Source organism: Oreochromis niloticus, linkage group LG15 (assembly GCF_001858045.2).
Source record: "Oreochromis niloticus isolate F11D_XX linkage group LG15, O_niloticus_UMD_NMBU, whole genome shotgun sequence".
NCBI classification, from domain to species: Eukaryota; Metazoa; Chordata; class Actinopteri; order Cichliformes; family Cichlidae; genus Oreochromis; species Oreochromis niloticus.
In genome coordinates this window covers 7401192-7420535 of record NC_031980.2, presented here as the reverse complement: position 1 = coordinate 7420535, position 19344 = coordinate 7401192, and the positions used below count along the sequence as shown (strand labels likewise).

General features: G+C 41.6%; 1 protein-coding gene across 6 annotated transcripts in view; it reads left to right on the top strand.

The window, feature by feature from the left end:
• The window catches only part of itsn2a (intersectin 2a), a 46138-nt gene that overhangs the window by 18155 nt on the left and 8639 nt on the right, over positions 1–19344 (top strand). For 3 of the 6 annotated variants that reach the window (XM_025899294.1, XM_025899292.1, XM_025899293.1), the window contains exons 3-27: positions 962–1054; positions 1161–1224; positions 1660–1835; positions 1929–2144; positions 4130–4223; positions 6247–6389; positions 6649–6712; positions 8027–8164; positions 8248–8354; positions 8444–8706; positions 8785–8934; positions 9029–9169; positions 9267–9354; positions 9444–9583; positions 10495–10575; positions 11133–11275; positions 11353–11758; positions 12857–13026; positions 13239–13299; positions 15668–15903; positions 15984–16024; positions 16111–16280; positions 16366–16399; positions 16514–16635; positions 17927–18023. In XM_025899294.1, the coding sequence (XP_025755079.1) occupies positions 962–1054; positions 1161–1224; positions 1660–1835; positions 1929–2144; positions 4130–4223; positions 6247–6389; positions 6649–6712; positions 8027–8164; positions 8248–8354; positions 8444–8706; positions 8785–8934; positions 9029–9169; positions 9267–9354; positions 9444–9583; positions 10495–10575; positions 11133–11275; positions 11353–11758; positions 12857–13026; positions 13239–13299; positions 15668–15903; positions 15984–16024; positions 16111–16280; positions 16366–16399; positions 16514–16635; positions 17927–18023 (3438 nt within the window). The remainder of the gene's footprint in view (positions 1–961; positions 1055–1160; positions 1225–1659; positions 1836–1928; positions 2145–4129; positions 4224–6246; positions 6390–6648; positions 6713–8026; positions 8165–8247; positions 8355–8443; positions 8707–8784; positions 8935–9028; positions 9170–9266; positions 9355–9443; positions 9584–10494; positions 10576–11132; positions 11276–11352; positions 11759–12856; positions 13027–13238; positions 13300–15667; positions 15904–15983; positions 16025–16110; positions 16281–16365; positions 16400–16513; positions 16636–17926; positions 18024–19344) is intronic. The other 3 variants (XM_013268791.3, XM_005449596.3, XM_025899295.1) reach the window with 2 other exon arrangements.

Below are 19344 nucleotides of genomic sequence, written 5' to 3'. Positions count from 1 at the left end.
GACATTTTTATACATTAATCATCATTGTGAGCTGCTTAAGAGAGTTTTCATCTCAGCTGAAAACCTCATTTGGATTGGAAATTATGCACACATTTTGTATGGTGTGGTAGAGGAAAAAAAGACTAAGCTGAATTTCGTATTAAAGCATCTGCCCGGGGATCCATCGCTGACTTTAAATGTGTTTGAATTTGTTTGTGGAGACGGGTGGATCACTCCCCTCCCATAATGGCTTAAATTTGTAGAGCTTTCTTCTTTTTAGGTTCATTTTTCTTCCTTACAGATTATTTCCAAGTTCTGGGGGCGATACCAAGCATACCGCATGAATGCATCACTTGATATTGTGCATTTGTAGGACCGCAGGTTTATCTAACTACTTGTCCAGATTTAATAGTGTTTAATGAAGCGGTGACGTATAGGCAAAATAAGAATTCATCGATTTTATGTGAGGATCTGGGTGACTTTCTTTCATACTGAGGTATAGTGCCTTTCTTGTTTACTTGTACTTTTATATAGAAGGTGTATTTGTTGTCTATATTAGATGCCACAAATTGGATTACAAGATTTTCAAGCAGCTCCATGCTAACAACATTTGTAACTGATCATTTAGATGGTGCCCAACACATTTTATTTTTCTATTTTCCTTTCAAATAATTTTACTTCTTCAGATCTTTAAAAAAAATATATATAATGTACAGCAACCAGTAATTTAGATGACTCTTTAAGTTTGCCATTCAAACCTGGCATGCTGTTATGCATCCTGTGCAGAGGGGGTTACAAGCGGACTCAGATTATTATTAAAGAGCCAAGACCCAAAAAAGGGTTGTGAACTCACAATGTATCACAATACTTCCTGTTATTACTAGCACTTATATTTTTTTTTAACTGGACTCACATCAACAACATTAATGTCACTTTTTGTTTAGAATTTAAAATATCACAACTGTGTCTCGGTTTTGTCCAGGTGGAGCCAGTGTGTGGGCCGTTACTCCGGAGGAGAGGGCGAAACATGACAAACAGTTTGAGACCCTCTCCCCCGTCCTCGGTTACATCTCAGGTAGGCTGTTCTCATAAGAAACAGACCACAAACTTGCTTCTGTTTAACAGGAGGTAGTGTCATTAGCAGTAAGTGAGCTGCATATGTTTTTTTTGTTTACCTGCAGGAGAACAAGCAAGAAAATTCTTCCTGCAGTCTGGCCTGCCTGCTTCTGTCCTGGCTGAGATTTGGTAAGCACCGACTGACAGCTTGGCAAAGTCCTTGTCACAACTCAATGCTGAGCAGGAGCAAGTGGGTCAGTAGGTCCAAGATTTGCTTTTGGTCAGAGGGAGTTTGTTACACTGGCTTGCGTTCAGCTTCCTGTTGAGCATTTATTTCCTTCACAGCCTGCCACACCTAGTAAACTATGTGAGTGAAGAGAGGGCGGGGGCGTCCTGTAATTAGAACACGCTTTCTGTCTGTGTGTGTGTGTGTGTGTGTGTGTGTGTGTGTGTGTGTGTGTGTGTGTGTGTGTAAAATGAGACTGGAATTCAATCCCACCACAACCTTGTCCCCAGTGATTTTTTTTCTATTGTTTCAATAAAGAGGGAAAGAAAAATAGGACTGTACACTTTGCTACACACGGATCATTATATACTCCAGATTTTCTTCTTCCCCTCCTTTAGGAACTTAGCCGACATGGACAGTGATGGGAAAATGGACAAACTGGAGTTTTCCATTGCTATGAAGCTCATTAAACTTAAACTTCAAGGACGCAACTTGCCCTCCGCCTTGCCAGTCGTCATGAAGCAGCCTCCTGCTTCCAATTGCGGTTCAACCATTGCTTCCTCAGCACGATTTGGTACAAGCATTTTTTTTTCTCCAAAATGAGATAATTATGCATTTGAAAAAATTACAAAATGATTGATTTTTTTTGTGTGTTTCCTCCATATAGGAATGGGTTCTATGCCAAACCTGTCAATTGGTCTGTCATCCATGTCAGCTATGTCAGCCATGCCCATCCTCACACCCATCCCAGTTAACCCCCCCATGCCCTCAATGCAACCCCTGGTGCCAACGCCTGTGACTCTGCCACTTATCGCCCCACTTGGAAACTCTGGGCTCCACAACGGCACCCTCCTCACCCCACCACTCGTTCCTAACAACGCAGGTTGGTTCTGCAGTAGAACCATTCTGGGCAAAACAAAATAGATAATGATATGATATACCTTTATTAGTCCCACAAGGGGAAATTTCATCAATGCATTAGCTCCAGCAATGGGCTTAAAAGTGAACATAGGCTGAAGATATTGAGTCATGCTCCAGAGCCATTTCATTTCATTTTACTTAACAAGGATATTTCAGTGGCACACATCAATGTTATCTTGTTCACAAGCAAATAAAGCCACTGCAGTTGTAATCTGCTCATAACTTTGCACATTGCATAACAAGGTCCCATGACCTGATTGCACTTATTGCTAGCTTAAACCGATATTATAAATTCCTTTAAAAATGACACTCAGCAAAAAGCTGAATAACAAACCAGTATAGTAGGAAGATTTTACAAAGTACCAAAAAAATTAGAGCCTGACTCTTTATGCACTTTGTTACTCGCAGCCTGTCATAAACAGATTATGAATGGAACAAAAGACCTCCGTCGTCCAAAGAAGAGCTTTGACAGTTGACCTAAGATAATTTAGACTATGTTGAAGAATAACAGTGATTTTGCCAAAAATTGATTTAAAAACTTGTTAAAATTAAAAAAAAAACAATTATATCGAATTATCTGCTTTTTATATGACTAGATATCGTCTTAAAACTCATATATCAGTATGGCTCCAATAAGTAGCATCCATTTAAATGATCAGATTGTTTCAGTTATGTTAGCCTCATCATATTTCCAAATATTTTCCAACTTTGAAACACATACTTTTTCTATTTGCAAAACTTTAAGTATCGCCACCATCTTCACCACCAAAAACGTTTACAATGATTCACCAGAACCAGCTCTCTGCAAAGTAAAAATAAATAAATAAACCAAAAATCACCTGTCAGCTAATCAACTAACCCCAGTTTACCTAACATAAATGTTTGGCCTAATTCAGTAACATGACTTGGATGTGTGTGATATGAAATAAGCAGATTTGTCTTTTGGTAAAGCTGAAATTTGCAACTTCTGTGCTCATGCTTTTTTAGCAGCTTTACAGGGAGATGAGATTTTTGTTGAACAGTATGGAGCAGGGTGCATACAGGATTTTTCATATAATTTGTTAATATTTTATGTCTAAGGGTCAGTTAATCATGTCCTGAGCTTCAGTGGTGCAGTAATGCAGTGAGGATTACGCTTCGAACATGAAAGGGCTGCACCTTATCTTTCTACTCCCTCAAGTCTTATATTGGTCTTGTGATGCGTGCATGCTTTGCATTTAGTATAGGCATATCTGTGTGTGTATATATATATATATATATGTGTGTGTGTGTGTTATGCAGCACTGCAGCTTTTCACACGCTCAGTGTTTGCTGCAGTTCAGATAGGAAAGTTAATTTATATCAAATGTGGGAACATATATGTTATATATATATATATATATATATATATATATATATATATATATATATACATTAGCAGTTCTTCTGTTTGGATTTCTCTTACATCTCAGTCTGTTCTCTTCATTTCTCACCTCCTACATCTGTTCCCTGGCCATTCGCTTTAATCTTACTCAGTCTGTTCAAGTACGATTTCTGGCTGTGAAATGAGCAATCTAATAAGAGTTAGTGTGAGATTAGCCTTTTATTTGGTGTTCCTCCTCCATTTTTCTCTCTCTCCCTCTCTGATGAAAATATATCAGTGCCACAGCTCTTGAGACTCTCTTTAGCAAGTGGTTGCAGCCAACCACAATCTCTTACCGAGATGTCAATAACCTTGCTGGTTGAGGTCTGTGTGCAGCGACTGTAAAGTATGAGGAGATAAGATTAGATGTACATACCACCAAGGGCAGCAGCGGTCTGCATGTTCGCAGAATGTCATAAATTGATCTATTAAAGAAAAGGGTGTACACGTTCTGGATATGGTACCATGTGTAAACTGAAACATTCTCTTGAATTTCTCAGATGGAGATTTTACTATTAACAGAGTGTCTCCAACTGCATTTACAGGACTTCCTCTCTCTGGCTTCTCCTCTCCTATGGCCTTCTCCCCGTCCACTGGCATGTCAAAGGCCAACTCTCTACTCGACCTGGGATCGAGCAGGTGAGATTATTACTGAGCAAATTACTAAACTGTTGTTAGCATGTAATAAAGATGTGCTTGTGCTCTAGGAAAATACTTTCAAACAAGCAAGATCTCAATCCAGTAGAGCTCCTTTGAGTGAAGTGAAGTCATGCTGAAAGACGAATTTAGAAATATTTATGTCAGTTAAATTTAGGGTTTACTGGTTTTAAAACATCCCGTTTGTTATCTACACACACTTGTTTGAGCACTCAGACAGATGCAGTCATGCCATGATTTCAGCGCTTACACAGAAGCGGCATTTTTGCAGGAAAGGGTTGAGAATTAGAGCACAAACAGAGATGAAACTCCCAGATAACACTGAGTACAGGAAAAACATTTCAAAATCACAGGGTTTTGGCAATAGCAGGAAGTTGTCTTGTTTAGAGTCAAAAACGTCAGAGAACAGGAATCCAAAAGCATTCTCAATGGGCGAGGTCATTATAAATCTTAAATGCTTAGAATGCTATGAAGATTTATTAGTCATGACTATTTTTCTGAACAACTACAATGGTTTTTTTTGTAAATGTTATATAGTCATCTGTCTATAGTCACCTAGACATAAGGTAGATAGGCCAGGGATCATTGGTCCCTGTGGTCTCCATAAGCCACTGTGTCCCCATTTCAGTCATTCCTATTCAGTGTAAGATATTAGGTAACATAAAACAGGCAAACAAAATGTTAAATAAGTTACTTGAATCTTCCTCACCAGAAATAATCCCAAATTGCTGCTGCAGCTTAAAATATGTGGGGTTTTTGTTTGTTTTTTTAGCTGGTGACTTTAGGGGAATTAGGCCATCACATCAATGATCTCCTAGTGTGTCATTTCATACCGTTTTGTGCCCACTGAACAGATGTTTTTTTTCTTTGTTTTTGGGCCTGCTCACTTCTAAAATGAAATCAAAATTGAATTTTAGCTCATGTCTAAAATGAAATATAAGACTGCGACTAGAAGGGTTTGTAGTTTTACTTATGTGCCAGTGAAGCTTTCATCTCCGTTTTGGTATGATGTACTTTAATATCTGCCAAGGTTTGGAAGGTCCTCTTGCAGTTTCTCTGACAGCCAAGTCCTCTTGAATATCTAATATCCTTTGTCCACCTCATGGTGTTTTGAGTGGGTTTGGGAAAAGAACGCAAATAGTATCTGATTTCATTGTTTTGAATAGCTTAGCGCTTCACACAATAAGCCCTGACCTCAGGTGTAGGTGGTAAGGAAAGCATTATTAAGGGCACCAGAATACCAAGAAGTACAATAGATGTAGTTTAATCCCACAGCTGCTTTTAACTTTCAGTTCTAGCTGTTAGACTTTCTAATATTAGGACAGATGCGTGGTAGTTCTTTGAGGTTTTTCCGGTCTGTACTTCCGCAGTCTTATTACTGTGCGTATATACACCCAGAAAAACAATGCTTTGGCATCTCCTGTTGTCTTGCTGAAACCTTAATGAGTGTTGCAAGTTCCCACTCAGCTACAATTTTCAACCATGACTATCATGTGGTCTGGCATACTCATTATGGACTGGTATTTATATAGCACTTTTCTTGTCTCACTGACTACTAGCCAAATGTAACCATTTATAACATGATTTATTCTATAAACTTTAAGCACTTTATCTGCTTCATATCCACAAATCAATAGTTACCTAACATGCATGTATTTGGACTGTAAGAATAAGGACCTAGAGTAAACCCAGTTTGAGCCAGCCACTTGATAGCGCTAACAATTCAACCACCGCACCCCACCGAATGGCTGATTATGATAACCTGAAAGTATGTTGCTGTCTTATTTCATTGTCCAAAAGTCATTGTCTGCTTAGCTGTTTGCGCCAGCTTATTCTGCAGTTAATTAAGAGCTGAGAAATAACACCGGGGAGTCTCCAAGCAATTAGTGGCCTAAGGAGAAAGAAAAAGGCTGATCATATATAATATAATAATAATAATATTTTTTCAGTTCCCTTTAGGTGATTTGTTGACATATAGACACACCTTTCTTGTCTCTTACCACAGTTCCAACTCTTCCTCCACCACATCTTTGGCCAGCAACTCCCCAAAGATGGGCGCAAGTGATTGGGCCGTTCCCCAGGCCTCAAGACTCAAGTACCGTCAGCAGTTCAACACACTAGACAAGCTCATGACCGGCTACTTATCGGGTAAGTCCTGTGCACACACAAACATACACGCATGAACCTAAACAAACACGAAATTCTCAGGACCACTAGGCTCCACATGAGTGCTCCCGTCAGAGTTTAAAAGCGAACACTCTGGGGTCAGTTTCACTTTGCACACATGCACTCGCGTTCTCCTGTAATTGCTCTTAACTGCACTTAACAGAACTTGGAAAGCACACAAACATATTCACTGTAAGAGTTCACTTTGCTGTTCTGATCTGATCTACGTGTTACTTTGCAGGACCTCAGGTTAGAAATGCACTGATGGCATCAAATCTGACGCAGACTCAGTTAGCTACCATCTGGTGAGTGTAATGTGTGTATGTTTGTGTATGCTCTTGCCTATCTATCGTAGTGAGGACCAGTGACAATTTATGACCATTGGAGTAAGGACATTTTGGTAAAGTGAGGACCCTTTTGCCACTTCCCCTATTTTTTTCAAGACCTCAAAGTCTGTGAAGTCTGTTTTAAGTTAAAGATTACGGGTAAAATTAGGAAATTCTAAACTAGGGCTAAGAGGAGAGTTTACTTAAGTAAAAGCATGGAACTATGTTAAGTGAAATACTGTGTACCACTCTTTACTGGTCAGATAATTGATTATGTGCTTCAATAATAAAATTGAGCTCTGCAGACAACATAAATACCAACACTGACTGTGTTAAAAGAGTTTAACCACTTATAAAGCTGGCTTTGAAGCATTTCTAATTTGACTATACAGTACTGTGCAAAAATCTTGAGCCACCCCTCATTTCTTCATACTGTTAGGAAATGGGAAATAGGTGCAAACATGTATGTTTGAGCAAGCTTAAAAGTCAATATTTGATATGACCATGTTTATTCTTCAACATGTTCCTTAAGCAAAGGACATTCAAGAAATCAGGATGCTGGCTGCCTGTTCTCTGTCTGTTTGACACAGGCTGCTGGTAACAAAGTGCCTAAACAGACAATTTAGGACAAAGTTTTATGTTATGCGTGCACCCAACACTAGTTTATCCCTTGAGCTAGCACACCTTTTTCATGGTTGAATAATTCATAGGTCCGAGTTAAGTGGCTTAAAAAAACAACCGCAACAACAAAAAAGTCTGAAAATGGCTAATACATGGATTAGACTGAAAATGAGTTAAAAAGCAGCCGACATCTAAAGAAAAAGACTTCCAGAAAGCCTGGAGAACTAGTGCACAAAACCACTTTAAATTTTAGACTAATGTCTGGCTCCTTGGCAGCAAAATATAAAGAAATGAGGGGTGACTCACGACTTTTGCATAGTGCTGTATTATATTGGAACTGTGAGCCTCAAAAAGAGCAAATAACACACTTGAAGTAATAAGACTCAGTAGTATTTTATAAACGTTATAGCTGTAATATCTGACAGTACTAAGAACATTACTTATTATCTGAAACCATTTGTTTGCAATGATGATCCTCTCATTCTCCTCCGCTTTATCAGCTGATGAATGTCTGTGAGCCCAGTACTCTTGATTTATATCCCAAGTTTCCCTCCACTACTGTCCCAATGCAGGAAACAGCAGAAGGCTGCTTCCAGTGAAAAATCTCTAACTTCATTATCTTCTCACCATGATGTTCTTATTGACACATAGCACTGTGTGATTTGTCTGCAGGACCTTGGCAGATGTGGATAAGGATGGCCAGCTGCAGGCTGATGAGTTCATTCTGGCCATGCACCTGGTGGACATGGCTAAGACAGGTCGCCCTCTACCGCTCACTCTGCCACAAGACCTAGTACCACCCTCTCTGAGGTAACACAGAGATTCATTTACAATTTTTTAAAAAATTAACCAAACAAATAAATGAACAAATGTTCTTTTTGCTTTTGTTACAGAGGAGGAATTAAGTCCAATGAGCTTGTTAATGGAACGGGGCCCTACGTAACTCCCTGTTTAATAGACACAGCAGAGGTAGAACCTGCTCAAAAGAACAAGAGCAGCGGTATGGCTTTGTGAATTCTGCATGTTTTGTTCCATTGGACGTCCTCTGTCTTCCTTTGTAATACACCTATCTCTTTCCTCTCCTCTTAGTGTCCTTTGAGGACAAGCTGAAGGAGAACTTTGCAAGGGGAAGCGCAGAGCTGGAGAAACGACGTCTAGCTCTTGAGGAGCAGCAGAAAAAGGAGAAGGAGAAGAGAGAGAGGGAGGAGAGAGAGGCTCAAGAACGGAGGGAGAGGGAGGCCAGGGAGCTGGAGAACCGAAGGAGGCTGGAGGAGGAGAGGCGGCTGGAGAGGCAGAGAGAAATGGAGCGACAAAGGGAAGAGGAGAGGCTGAGAGAGCTGGAGAGGAAGGAGGTGAGTGCTGGAGCAGTCGGGTGATGCTGTCTGGAATCAATTGTCTTCTCTGATAACCTTCTTTCTTCATACTTCCAGGCAGCGAAGCAGGAGATGGAGCGCCAGCGGAGGGAAGAGTGGGAGCGTGCGAAAAGAGAGGAGCTGGGCAGGAAGAAAGAGGGGGAGCAAGAGGAGATCTCTCGACTAAGGGCGAAAAAGAAGAGTCTGGAGTTGGAGCTACAGGCTGTGGTGAGGCTACATTACTGATAAATAATTACACTTACAATTTACAGTGTTAATCAAAGCATGGGTGCACCATGATATCATTTACCTGGTCTCACAGGGGAACAAGCACAAGCAGATCTCAGACCGTCTCCGCGACGCTCAGAGCAAGAGGCGGATTCAGAAGGCTGAGCTGGACCTCGTCAATCAGAAGAGGGACACCCGCGTTGCAGAGATTAACGCGCTTCAGCTCGAGTTTGAGGTTAACAGAAATGTTTCTCATCTGTTTTCTGCCCTGTCATCTTTCTGCATGTGTGTTTTTACGCGCTCTGTTTACGCATCCTCTCGGTTGGTCGCAGGAGTGGCAGAGGAAGCTCTCACAGCTGGTTCCAGAACAACAGAGACTGTGTGAGAAGCTGCGAAACATCAGCCTCAACAAACTCCCGTGTGGGTGACAAATGCCTCCTCTCACGTCACACAGACACATTAGTCACTGGCCGCTGGTCTGACATGTCTCTGACCTCTGATCTTTGTAGCTGTGACTTTGACCTCCCTGACCGGGACTGTGACGGAGAAGACTGTAAACTGCCGGAGGCTGAAGGACCAGCTTGACATCCTGGAAAGGGAAACGACAGACAAACTGACGCAGATGGAGCAGTACAATAAGGAGCTTAAGGTCAGTGTTTGGTTCAGGCCACTACAGACTCATTCAGACCAAAGTTGTAGGGGAAAAAAATGAACATAGCCTCTGATATCACCCATAAATTATAGGAAGCACTTTATATTCTGTATTTGTACCGAGACGTGTATGTAGCACACTAAGCTCCCTCCCTTGGCAGTTCTTTAATATCATTCATCACAATCTGAAACTATTTCTTGATGAAACTAACTTTAAGGCTAAAGTTGGGTTTTTCATACCCCGACTTTATTTAGCATCAACATTTTTTGCAAGAGAAGTTTCATAGTAGTGAATATAACTGTGCAGCAAAATAAGGTAAAATTGCTTTAAGATGGATTGCACTGATGTTAAATGAAGCAAAAGCATACTGTTGTTTTTGTCCCACAGCTCTGACTTGATATTAAATAGCACAAAAACAGGGCGTTTTCAACTTGCTGTGAAATCTTGTTCAACTGGTCACAATAGCTCTAGAGTTTCACCCCTTAGGCAGTGAAAACTTAAACTGTTTTTGCACACATACAGTCTCTGAAGTCATTTGTCATCAAACAGCCCGATAATTTGATAGCTGTGAATGATGTCCTCTCAGAATCTTATCATCAGTCTGATGTTAATAACTGGAGCACTAAAACACCTGCTCTCCCTTTCTCTTGGTCTCTGTCTCTTGGTTTGTTTATTTCTTAAGCAGCTTTTAAAGCTTTTAACCCCTGGCTTTTTCTCTTTCTCTTTTGTCTTCTTCTTCTCCCTGCTACCTGGATGTTTCTTCTTACTCTTTGTATTTTTGTTGTCTCTGCCCGTGCCTTCCCCTCCCTTATCCCCGTTCCTTTGTGACACACTTTTCCCTCTTTGCTCTCCTCACCCATCGTCTAAACATTTTGTCTCCCTCCATCGTCACACTGTTATTTCCATAGCTCGGGGATATGGACGACTGTGTCCTCCGAGGCCTTCTGTCTCTGCTGGCCTGCCTCAGCCAGCTCTTCCTTCTCATCAAGGTTAACCCTCTTTCTCTGTCGCTTCATCTCCCACTTTGTACATTTCTTCCCCCCCCTTCAAGCAACAATCTTAAATCTCCTTTCCTTTGCATCCCACAATGATTTGATCTGCTCCTTCATCTTTTCCTGCTCTTTTGAATAATTTTTAAATGGAGGTTTTTCTTGGTACCATGCCTTCTTTCTTCGCTGTTGTTTCTTTCCGTGGGATTTGTTCTAGTCTGTGTTTTCTGTGTAAACAGGATGCACCCTGAGGGTAAAACGCACGCACACAGAATGTCTAACCTGCACAACTTCTGTGTTAGAAAGAGAAAAAAATCTCAGTTCATACTTACTATGCACATACAGCATGCCTGCGTGTTTCTGTGAATGTTGCTGCTGTTTCTGAGAAATCATAAATGGCAAAACAATGTTTAACTTGTCATGCTAAGTGCATCGTGTGCAGAAGCTGTTGTGTTGTGGTTCTTTCAGACTTTTAAGGCTGATAAGAACAAAGGTCTTAGACAGATATTTACATGTCTCCTTGTGTTGTGCATCACTCAATTTTGTGATGGCATCAGGAGCTGAGGGAGAAGCAGGCGAGGCAGCAGGCTGTTCTGGACGACCTGCACAGAGTCAAAGAGGAGAAACTGAGGGAGCTCCAGAGACGCCGCGAGGAGGAGAGAGAAAGGAGGAGGAGAGAGGAAGAAGAAGAGGCGGCCAGGTGAATCTCAGGGTTTGTCTGTATTACTCTTGCTTAGACATAATGTGGCTTTATTAAGCTGCATTTACTTCCCACAGACAAGCAAAGCTGGAGCAAGAAAAGAGGGAGCAGGAGCGGAGGGAACAAGAGAAGAGGGAGAGAGAGGAAGAGGAGGCTCGGCAGAGGAGGCTTCTGGAGGAGCAGAGGGCCAGACAGAGGGAAGAGGAAGAGAGAGAGGCACAGGCTCGCCTTCGGGCAGCCCAGGAGAAAGCACAAGAAGAAGAAAGAAGAAGGAGAGAGGAGGAGGAGGCAGAGGCGGAGAAGAAGAGGAGGGAGGCCGAAGAAGAGAGGAGACGGAAAGAGGTTGAGGAGGAGAAGAGGAGGAAAGAAGAGCAGGAAATGGGGCAGCAGTTGGCACCCAAGCTAAGCACCTACAGAGCCCTGTACTCCTTCGTTGCTCGCAACGCAGATGAGCTGAGTATAGACGCAGACTGTCTCATAGAGGTACGAAGCACACACTCGCGCTGTAAACACGCAGGATATTCGTCTTTTTTAAATGTATTTTATGGTATTACTCAAAATCTTGTTGCTTTTGATTATCAATTAGTTTTTGTGGGACCTGATCCGTAGGCTTTTTTGGCTCAGTGTCGGACTCGTTAGATAATTGCATTACAGTCCATTTAAAAAATGCACCAAATGGCAGCAACACCACAACTACGGTCCAGTTCAGTGGCTCCATTTATTAAAGGTGACACAGCGGTCAAGTACAGCTGCCAGCGTTGGCACATTTGCCACGATTCCAAATTGTCAGCGTGTCAATTTCTGTTCCAGAATACGAGGTTAACTCAGCTTCAAGCGGTGATTGCAGATTTTTGCAATTTTTTTGGGCACTTTGGTGTTGGCCTACTTTTTGGAATTAGCAATACAGAAAGAGTTTCACTCTTGGTTTGGTTAATAATCCATCCATTGGCTTATCCAGCCAGACCCTGTCCCAGCTGCTAGAGGGCAAGAGGCAGGGTATGCCCTAGACACATCACCAATCTGTCACAGGACTAACACAGAGAGGCTAACAAGCATTCATACTTACAGTCAGTTGAGAATCACCAGTTAACCTAACCCCACTCATGTCTTTGGACCGTGGGAGGAAGGCAGACTAACCACAGTGACCATGCAGACACCACACAGAAAAGTCCCAGGCTGCATTCAAACACAGGACCTTCTCACAGTGAGGCAACAGCGCTAACCACTGCACCTCTGTGCCTGGTTAAAAATCTATAATGATATTTTGATTTTAAGTAATCACTGATGGAGTTAAAGTTCAATCAGTTATCCCATCCCACGTTTCCTCGAGGAGCATCAATTGCAAAAGTGTTAGTTTAACAAGGAATTAAGGACTGTTCACACACCACTGAACTGCCTTGATGCGTGTTTGTGTGTGTGTGTGTGTGCGTGTGTGTGTGTGAGTGATGGGTGTCTAAACACACTAATTGTGTTGCTGTGCAGTCGTAATTGCTCCTGATTACTGCAGTAGGAAAACAAAACGTTTATCTTGATCCCCTCGCTGCAAATGACTTACTGTGAGTGAACTTTTCCGTGATGCAGGTGGATGAGCACACGGTCGGTGAGCCTGGCTGGTTGTGCGGAAGTTACCGCGGAAACAGGGGCTGGTTCCCCCAGAGTTACGCTGAGAAATGTCTGACCCCTGCCTCGACTCAAAGTGGTCCCACTTCACCTGGAAAAATGTCCTGTCTGCCACCACCACTAAACACAAGGTAACATAAAACAGGAGGAGCAGATTGAGATTATTTCTAGGCTTTTAGCTCCTCTGCACTAAAGATAGAACTGTCTGGGTCCTTTTTTTCTGCTGACTGAAAGTCTGTAACAGCCACCTAGGTCGTTGTAATTTATGCCATAGCACTGTCAGGTTGTTGTTATTCTTTTCTTGGATCCTTCCCTAATGGTTTGTCCCTCTTGTTTTACCCAGACACCCCGATGTGGTGGAAAAAGGTGACAGCCCTCTTCCTGTCCAATCTGAAGCTTCACAGGTAGAGTCTGACTGTTGTTTACTTTTATTTCCTGGCTAGATTACTCCTTATTCTTTATAATGAGCAGGTAAACTTTACTGTGACCTACTTCAGCAGCAAAAACGAAACCCCGTTTCATTACTGCCTTTTTAAAAAAAAACGTCTTTAGTTTTCCAGAAGTTTCCCAGTTTAGCATGTTAGCAAGATCGAGTTAGATCCATAATTTGTGGGACAGTTTTTATAGTTTTTGCTCTGTATGTGAAATGCAGACTTTGAGCTTGAATTCAAAAGCTTCAAAAACAAAAGAATTTGCATGAGCTGTTTAGGGATTTAGGAATTGCAACATTTTTGCATACCAACCCATTTTCTCAATAAGTGGACAGTTGACTGACAAGCAGTTTCATGGCCAGGTGAGGCCTTTTCTCTTGTTATTTCAAGACAAATGAAGCAGAAAAGTAACAGATCAAGTTGATTCAGTTCAGATTTTATGGCTTTGCATTGTAAATACATATACAAGTTAAATATGAGGTCCAAAAAGCAAGTCAGAGCAAGTTAGGGAAGCCATCATTAGGTTGAAAAAGTCAGCTCATGATCCTCTGCATGCCACATTGCCTGTCAAACATAGGGGAAGCAATGTTATAGTATGGGTGTGTTTGCCAGTGAAACTGGGTCACTAGTGTATATTGATGGTGTGACTGCTGATAAATGTAGCAGGAGGAATTTTGAAGTGTACAGGGCTGCACTGTCTGCTCAGATTCAGTCATATCTTATAAAACCAATCAGATGGCACTTTATGGGGCAAATGGATAACGACCCAAAGCATACTGCAAAAACAACCCAGAGCATGCTTTTAGTTACTGAAGACAAAACTGAAAGCAAATAAGCAGTAGCTGATGGTGGCTGCAGCAAAGGCCCAGCAGACTATATAGAGGGAGGAAACATGATGTTCATGGGTTTTCAGGCAGTCACTGATCACAAAGGATTTTCATACAAGTATTAAAAACGATCTTTAAATTTAAAATGTTGTTAGTCTGTAGGGGAGTGGGTATTAAAAATGGCTGTAGTTTGTCAACAGTTTGTGCAAAATATTTGTAAAACCCCTCGAATTAAAGCTGAAAGCCTGCACTTCAATCATGTATTGATTGTTTCATTTAAAATCCCTGTGCTGGTGTGCAAAGGTAAAACTATAAAATGTGTCTTCATCCAACAAATTATGGACTTACTTGTAAAACCGGCCAATTACCAGTAAGCTCAAAGTCCAATTTAAGCTCATGGGGCATGGTAATATTTCTTAATAATAATCTGGTACTAAATCACAGTATTGGATAAATCAAAATATTGATGTAATGGTTGCTATAGTTAAAAAAAAAAAACTGTCACGGTCCTCGGTCTGCAACACAGTGTTTTGTGTTTTTGGTTTAAGTTTTATTCTGGGAATTGTGGTTTTCTGTCTTGTATTTCCTGTTTTACTTTGGAGAGTCCCCCGTCCGGTGTTCAGTGTTTTGGGTTTTGCTTCCCCGTTGTCTTGTCTAACTAGGTTCAGCTGTGTCTCCCTCCTGTGTGCCATTTCCTTGTTACCTTGTGTATAATTAGTGTGTGGTTACCTCTGTTCTTCGTTGAAGGGTCTGCGTATCATTCTGTGTATTATGCTTGTTGGTCATCCTGTTCATCTTCCCCAGTGTTTCTCCAGCTATGTGTCCATGTTTCGGGCTGTTTAGTTTTGTTTCTTGTTTCATATTTAGCTGTCCCCAGTTTAGGTTTTCTTAGTGGTTTTGTAGTTATTCTTACAGCCACAATAAAGGCTCATTTTCAGTTTGAAACACCCTCTCCTGCATCGTTGTCTGCGCCTGGGTCCACACCTCTCAATCTCCACAAACCGTGACAAAAACAGGAATCACCATGGCTGTTGTAGATTGATCTCACAAGGGCACATCTGCCCTTTAGTTGCTGGTTAATTCAACCAAGAGAGCACATTCACTGCATGGCTAAAAGTTATCACTCTGTTACTGAAAAAAGTTCATGAGATCATTTAATCTTCATGTTTCCCTTCTTAGTGTATCTGTGTTATTATAGTAGTGTATATCTAGACTGTGGCATGATCAGAAATAGGTCTGCTGACATCAACACACATCTTCAGAAGCAGCACGGCTGTATATTTATAGCTTTTCTCTGATGGGAGTTCTTCTCTCTGACTCTCTGTGGGTCACACACATATTTACAGATGTCTGATGACATTAGTGTTGGCAGTTCTAGCGTTTGTAGGTCATGTCCCATGGTCCAAAGGTGAAATTAGCTGTGTTGCAAGTCCAGGGGAGGGGAGCGTCTAGTGATTGATTTCTTAGATGTACCCATGGTGACAGATCGCTGTTCCTCTGATCACACTCCTCAGTCCTCCGTTCCTCTGCTCGCTCGGGCCCTCTCGTCATGGTCAGCCACTTCAGAAACTCACCTCAGCCTTTCAGGCAGTTCGGCGACAGACGTCATCACCACGCTGCTCAGCTTCTCGCAGGGAGACATCATCAGCGTGCTGCAGCAGAGGGACGATTGGTGGCTGGGGCAGATCAACGGGATGCAGGGATGGTTCCCCAAAAGTTACGTCGCTTTGGAGACGGCTGGCAATACAGAGTAAGAAGACGCACATCCCTTTTGTGTAAAACCTTTAACAACTGAAAGACTTACTTCACCATGTGTTGTTCCCATCATAGTGTGGATGCGTTGGACACATCCGATTCAGTTCAGCTAGAAGGTAAGAGTAGTTTATCTGTGGAAAATAAGGTGTCTAGTTAAAGTCAGCGAAGGTTTCCTAACTGGTGCTATTGTTGTCCTTACCAGAATACGTGGCCTTGTATACATATGAGAGCCCAGAGGTTGGGGACTTGACGTTTGTCGAGGGGGATGTTGTTTTGGTGTTGGAGAAAGAAGGAGAGTGGTGGCGAGGATGCATCGGGGACCAGACAGGGCTCTTTCCCTCCAACTACGTCCGACCTGTAGAACTGCCAGAGGTGAGTCAAGCTGAGTTAATGTGAAAAAATTGCCAAATTAAATTATTACATTATTTCTGCTTTACATTTCATTTGTTAACTTTAGACATCAAGACCTGGAGGTCCAACCAAGAAACCTGGTGAGAATGAACACACAGGCAGACACTCAGTCGGTGTTTGATGATTCATTCTGTTATTCTCTTGACGTTTAAATGATCGAAATTCATTGTTGGCTTTTTCTGGTTGGTCAACAGAAGTTGCGCAGGCAGTCACCCCCACTGGGGCCTCAATGATGCATCAGCTTCGCCTGTCTCCGGGGCAACTGATCGTGGTCCTGGCCAAGAACTCCACTGGCTGGTGGCTCGGGGAACTGCAAGTAAGCTATACTATAACAGCAGTCTTTTTGCCTTTTTTTTCTTTTTTTAAGAGCCAAGGATAAATTGAAACAGTTAGCAGCAGAAAAATTATAATTTCAGCTAGAAATTTTTACTTTGGCTGCAAGTGCAGAAGGTCAATTGCACCGCAGAGCGCTGTGTAAGCACAATTAATGAGTCATTGTTCTCCTAAATCCACCTCCCGGTTGCAAATGACACATTTCTGCCTCTGTGTGAAAGGAATTTAGAACATTTTAATGTGACACCTACTGGATTATATGGCGACGAGAATGAAAAGCTTTATTAACAAAAGGTCATGAAAAAATTGTTGCTATTAGACGCGAAGCAGAATGATTGTGGAGGAAATTACAGTGGAGATGTGTGGATATTTCCTTAAATATTAAGGTGGTCCTGTAAGGAAAAATGCCTGAGATTTGTTCAGTCTTTTTAGTGAGAATAAACTGAACTTTTGGTTTTGGATAGACAGACAAAATGAGCAAACAAAATCAAGACATTATCACTATGGATGTTTTAATAAACTAGTTAATCAGTCAAATGGCAAAAAGCAATCAACAAATTAAGGTATAATGGAAAATGAGTGTCATTTACTTGTTTAATTTAATCCACCATGAGTGTATTGCAAGTAGGAGCAGGTACTGATGTGTCCAATCAGTGGAGAGCTGATGAGAGGTTAAAAGAGCATTAACAGTGCTGACTGTAAGGCCGTTCATGTGTAGCAGTGAGAGGTCAGGATGCAGGAGCATTCAGCTATAAGGATGAGTTTGTATCTGCTGACGAGTCAGACCAATAGAGAGCTGATGAGGGGTGGGCGGGAAGGTTACAGGAGTAATAACAGTGCCGTCGTCGACAAAGGTCATCAAATTGAAGGGTCATCTCTCTCTGCCTGTTTTCGTGCTGAGGCTGCAGCTGTAGTTTGAGTTAAAGCTCTGAGTGCTTTCAGTAATGCGACAGCAGAAGTCATATTTGCTGTTAGTACGTTCGGACAATAAGTCAATATGAATAAGAGTGTCCGAGAACAGAGGATTTCCACAGCTTTGTCAATCTGTGCATTACCCTCAGCAGCTTGCAATACTGCGGTTGTTTCAGAGACTTCAGCTGAGCTTTGGTTTGATTTATAGAGTGAATGTACATTCCCATCATGAGGGAGCGTTCTCAAGGTTCAAAACTCTGCCTGTCAAAAAATCAATTCATCAATTAATGTTTCGATTTAGGATTCAGAAACGATCCAGCAGAAGATTGATTCACTCTCACTGGCTCTTCTCTCCCCTCCAGGCTCGGGGTAAAAAGCGGCAGAGAGGCTGGTTTCATTCCTCTCACGTTAAGCTCCTGGGTCCCTCCAGCAGCAAATCTTCCCCGTCTCCTCTGCCAGGTGAATGCTGACACACGGCAAACACAGCATTTGATTTACTATAATTGAGCTTGTTTTAGTCAGGTTTGTATTTACATTTTTAAATCTGTATATTTATCTGAGAAATGCAGGGTGAAATTACTTGAACAACCACGACAGTAACTGCTGGAAAGCTTTTATGTCTATGACTTTGAAAATAATTTGGTAAAAATGCTCATTAATCATAAATTCCTGTATCAAATTTCAGCTGACAGAACATAATCTTTCAGTGTCATTTCTGTTATTTTGTCATTTACAATGGAGCAATAAGCTCTGCTTATTCTGTCATGCTGATATTTAGCAGACAGACTTACCATGGTTCCTCTCTTAGCCTGCTAACATTCAGCATTTAGCACTGATCATAGAAGCAGCAGAAGCAGATGGCGATGGTTTTAGTTTTAGGAGTCCACACAATGAATCACCAACAGCAACTCAAAAATGAATGCAGTGACGTGGAATTACACACAAGTGCAAATATGTTTGCATGAGATGTGCCCAGGTAGTGCAAATAGACTAGGCAGTATTTGCCATTAATTATATCAATAGCTTTTAGGAGAAATGAGTCACAGACAATTTTAGTTCTCCAAACAGATGCCTGCCAATGACAGCCTGCAAGCATTAGCTCAAACAGGCTACACAGCTAGTGTTCCTGGCAGTGCCATATAGCATTCTAGGGCTCTGCCTTAAAAATGACCAAAATCCAGCACGAACTCCTCTTGAGGTGACTGTTGAGACTGGTCTGTGGCTAAATATGCTAAATAAATAATAAATAAATAGTGATTGAGAGGAAAGTGTTTGTGCTCGTGTTTGCCATGCACATGCCGGTGCATGTCCGTGCATGAATGTCTGTGGCTAAATAAATAAATATGCAGAAATAAAATGGTAGAATGATAAATAAAAGGTGGTTAAATCTCTCAGCCGTAAAAGACTGATGGGGTATTGTTGTCGCCCGGCCGGGTGGGCAGCTTGAGCACCCAAGTTTGTGAATGCGACAACTCAAGAACAAGGCAACGTAGGATTTTGAAATTCAGATCATAGATGCATCTACTAGAAATCTCAGTAACCTCAACCTCAAGGTCAAGATAAGTGGTCAAATTTTCTAAAAAACCACAGAGGATTTTCAAATTGATACCACAGGGGTGCATCTACTATGAGGCTGAGGCTTAAGACTGGAGGCTGCCAGTATTTTTAAATGTTTGGTGCTCAAGGGAAACCATTTGGGAGTTTCACTTTTTGGTATTTAATCTTTATTTTCACCTTCTTTTAATGTCATTTTGGTCTCTTTAAGGCTTTCTTACTTCTG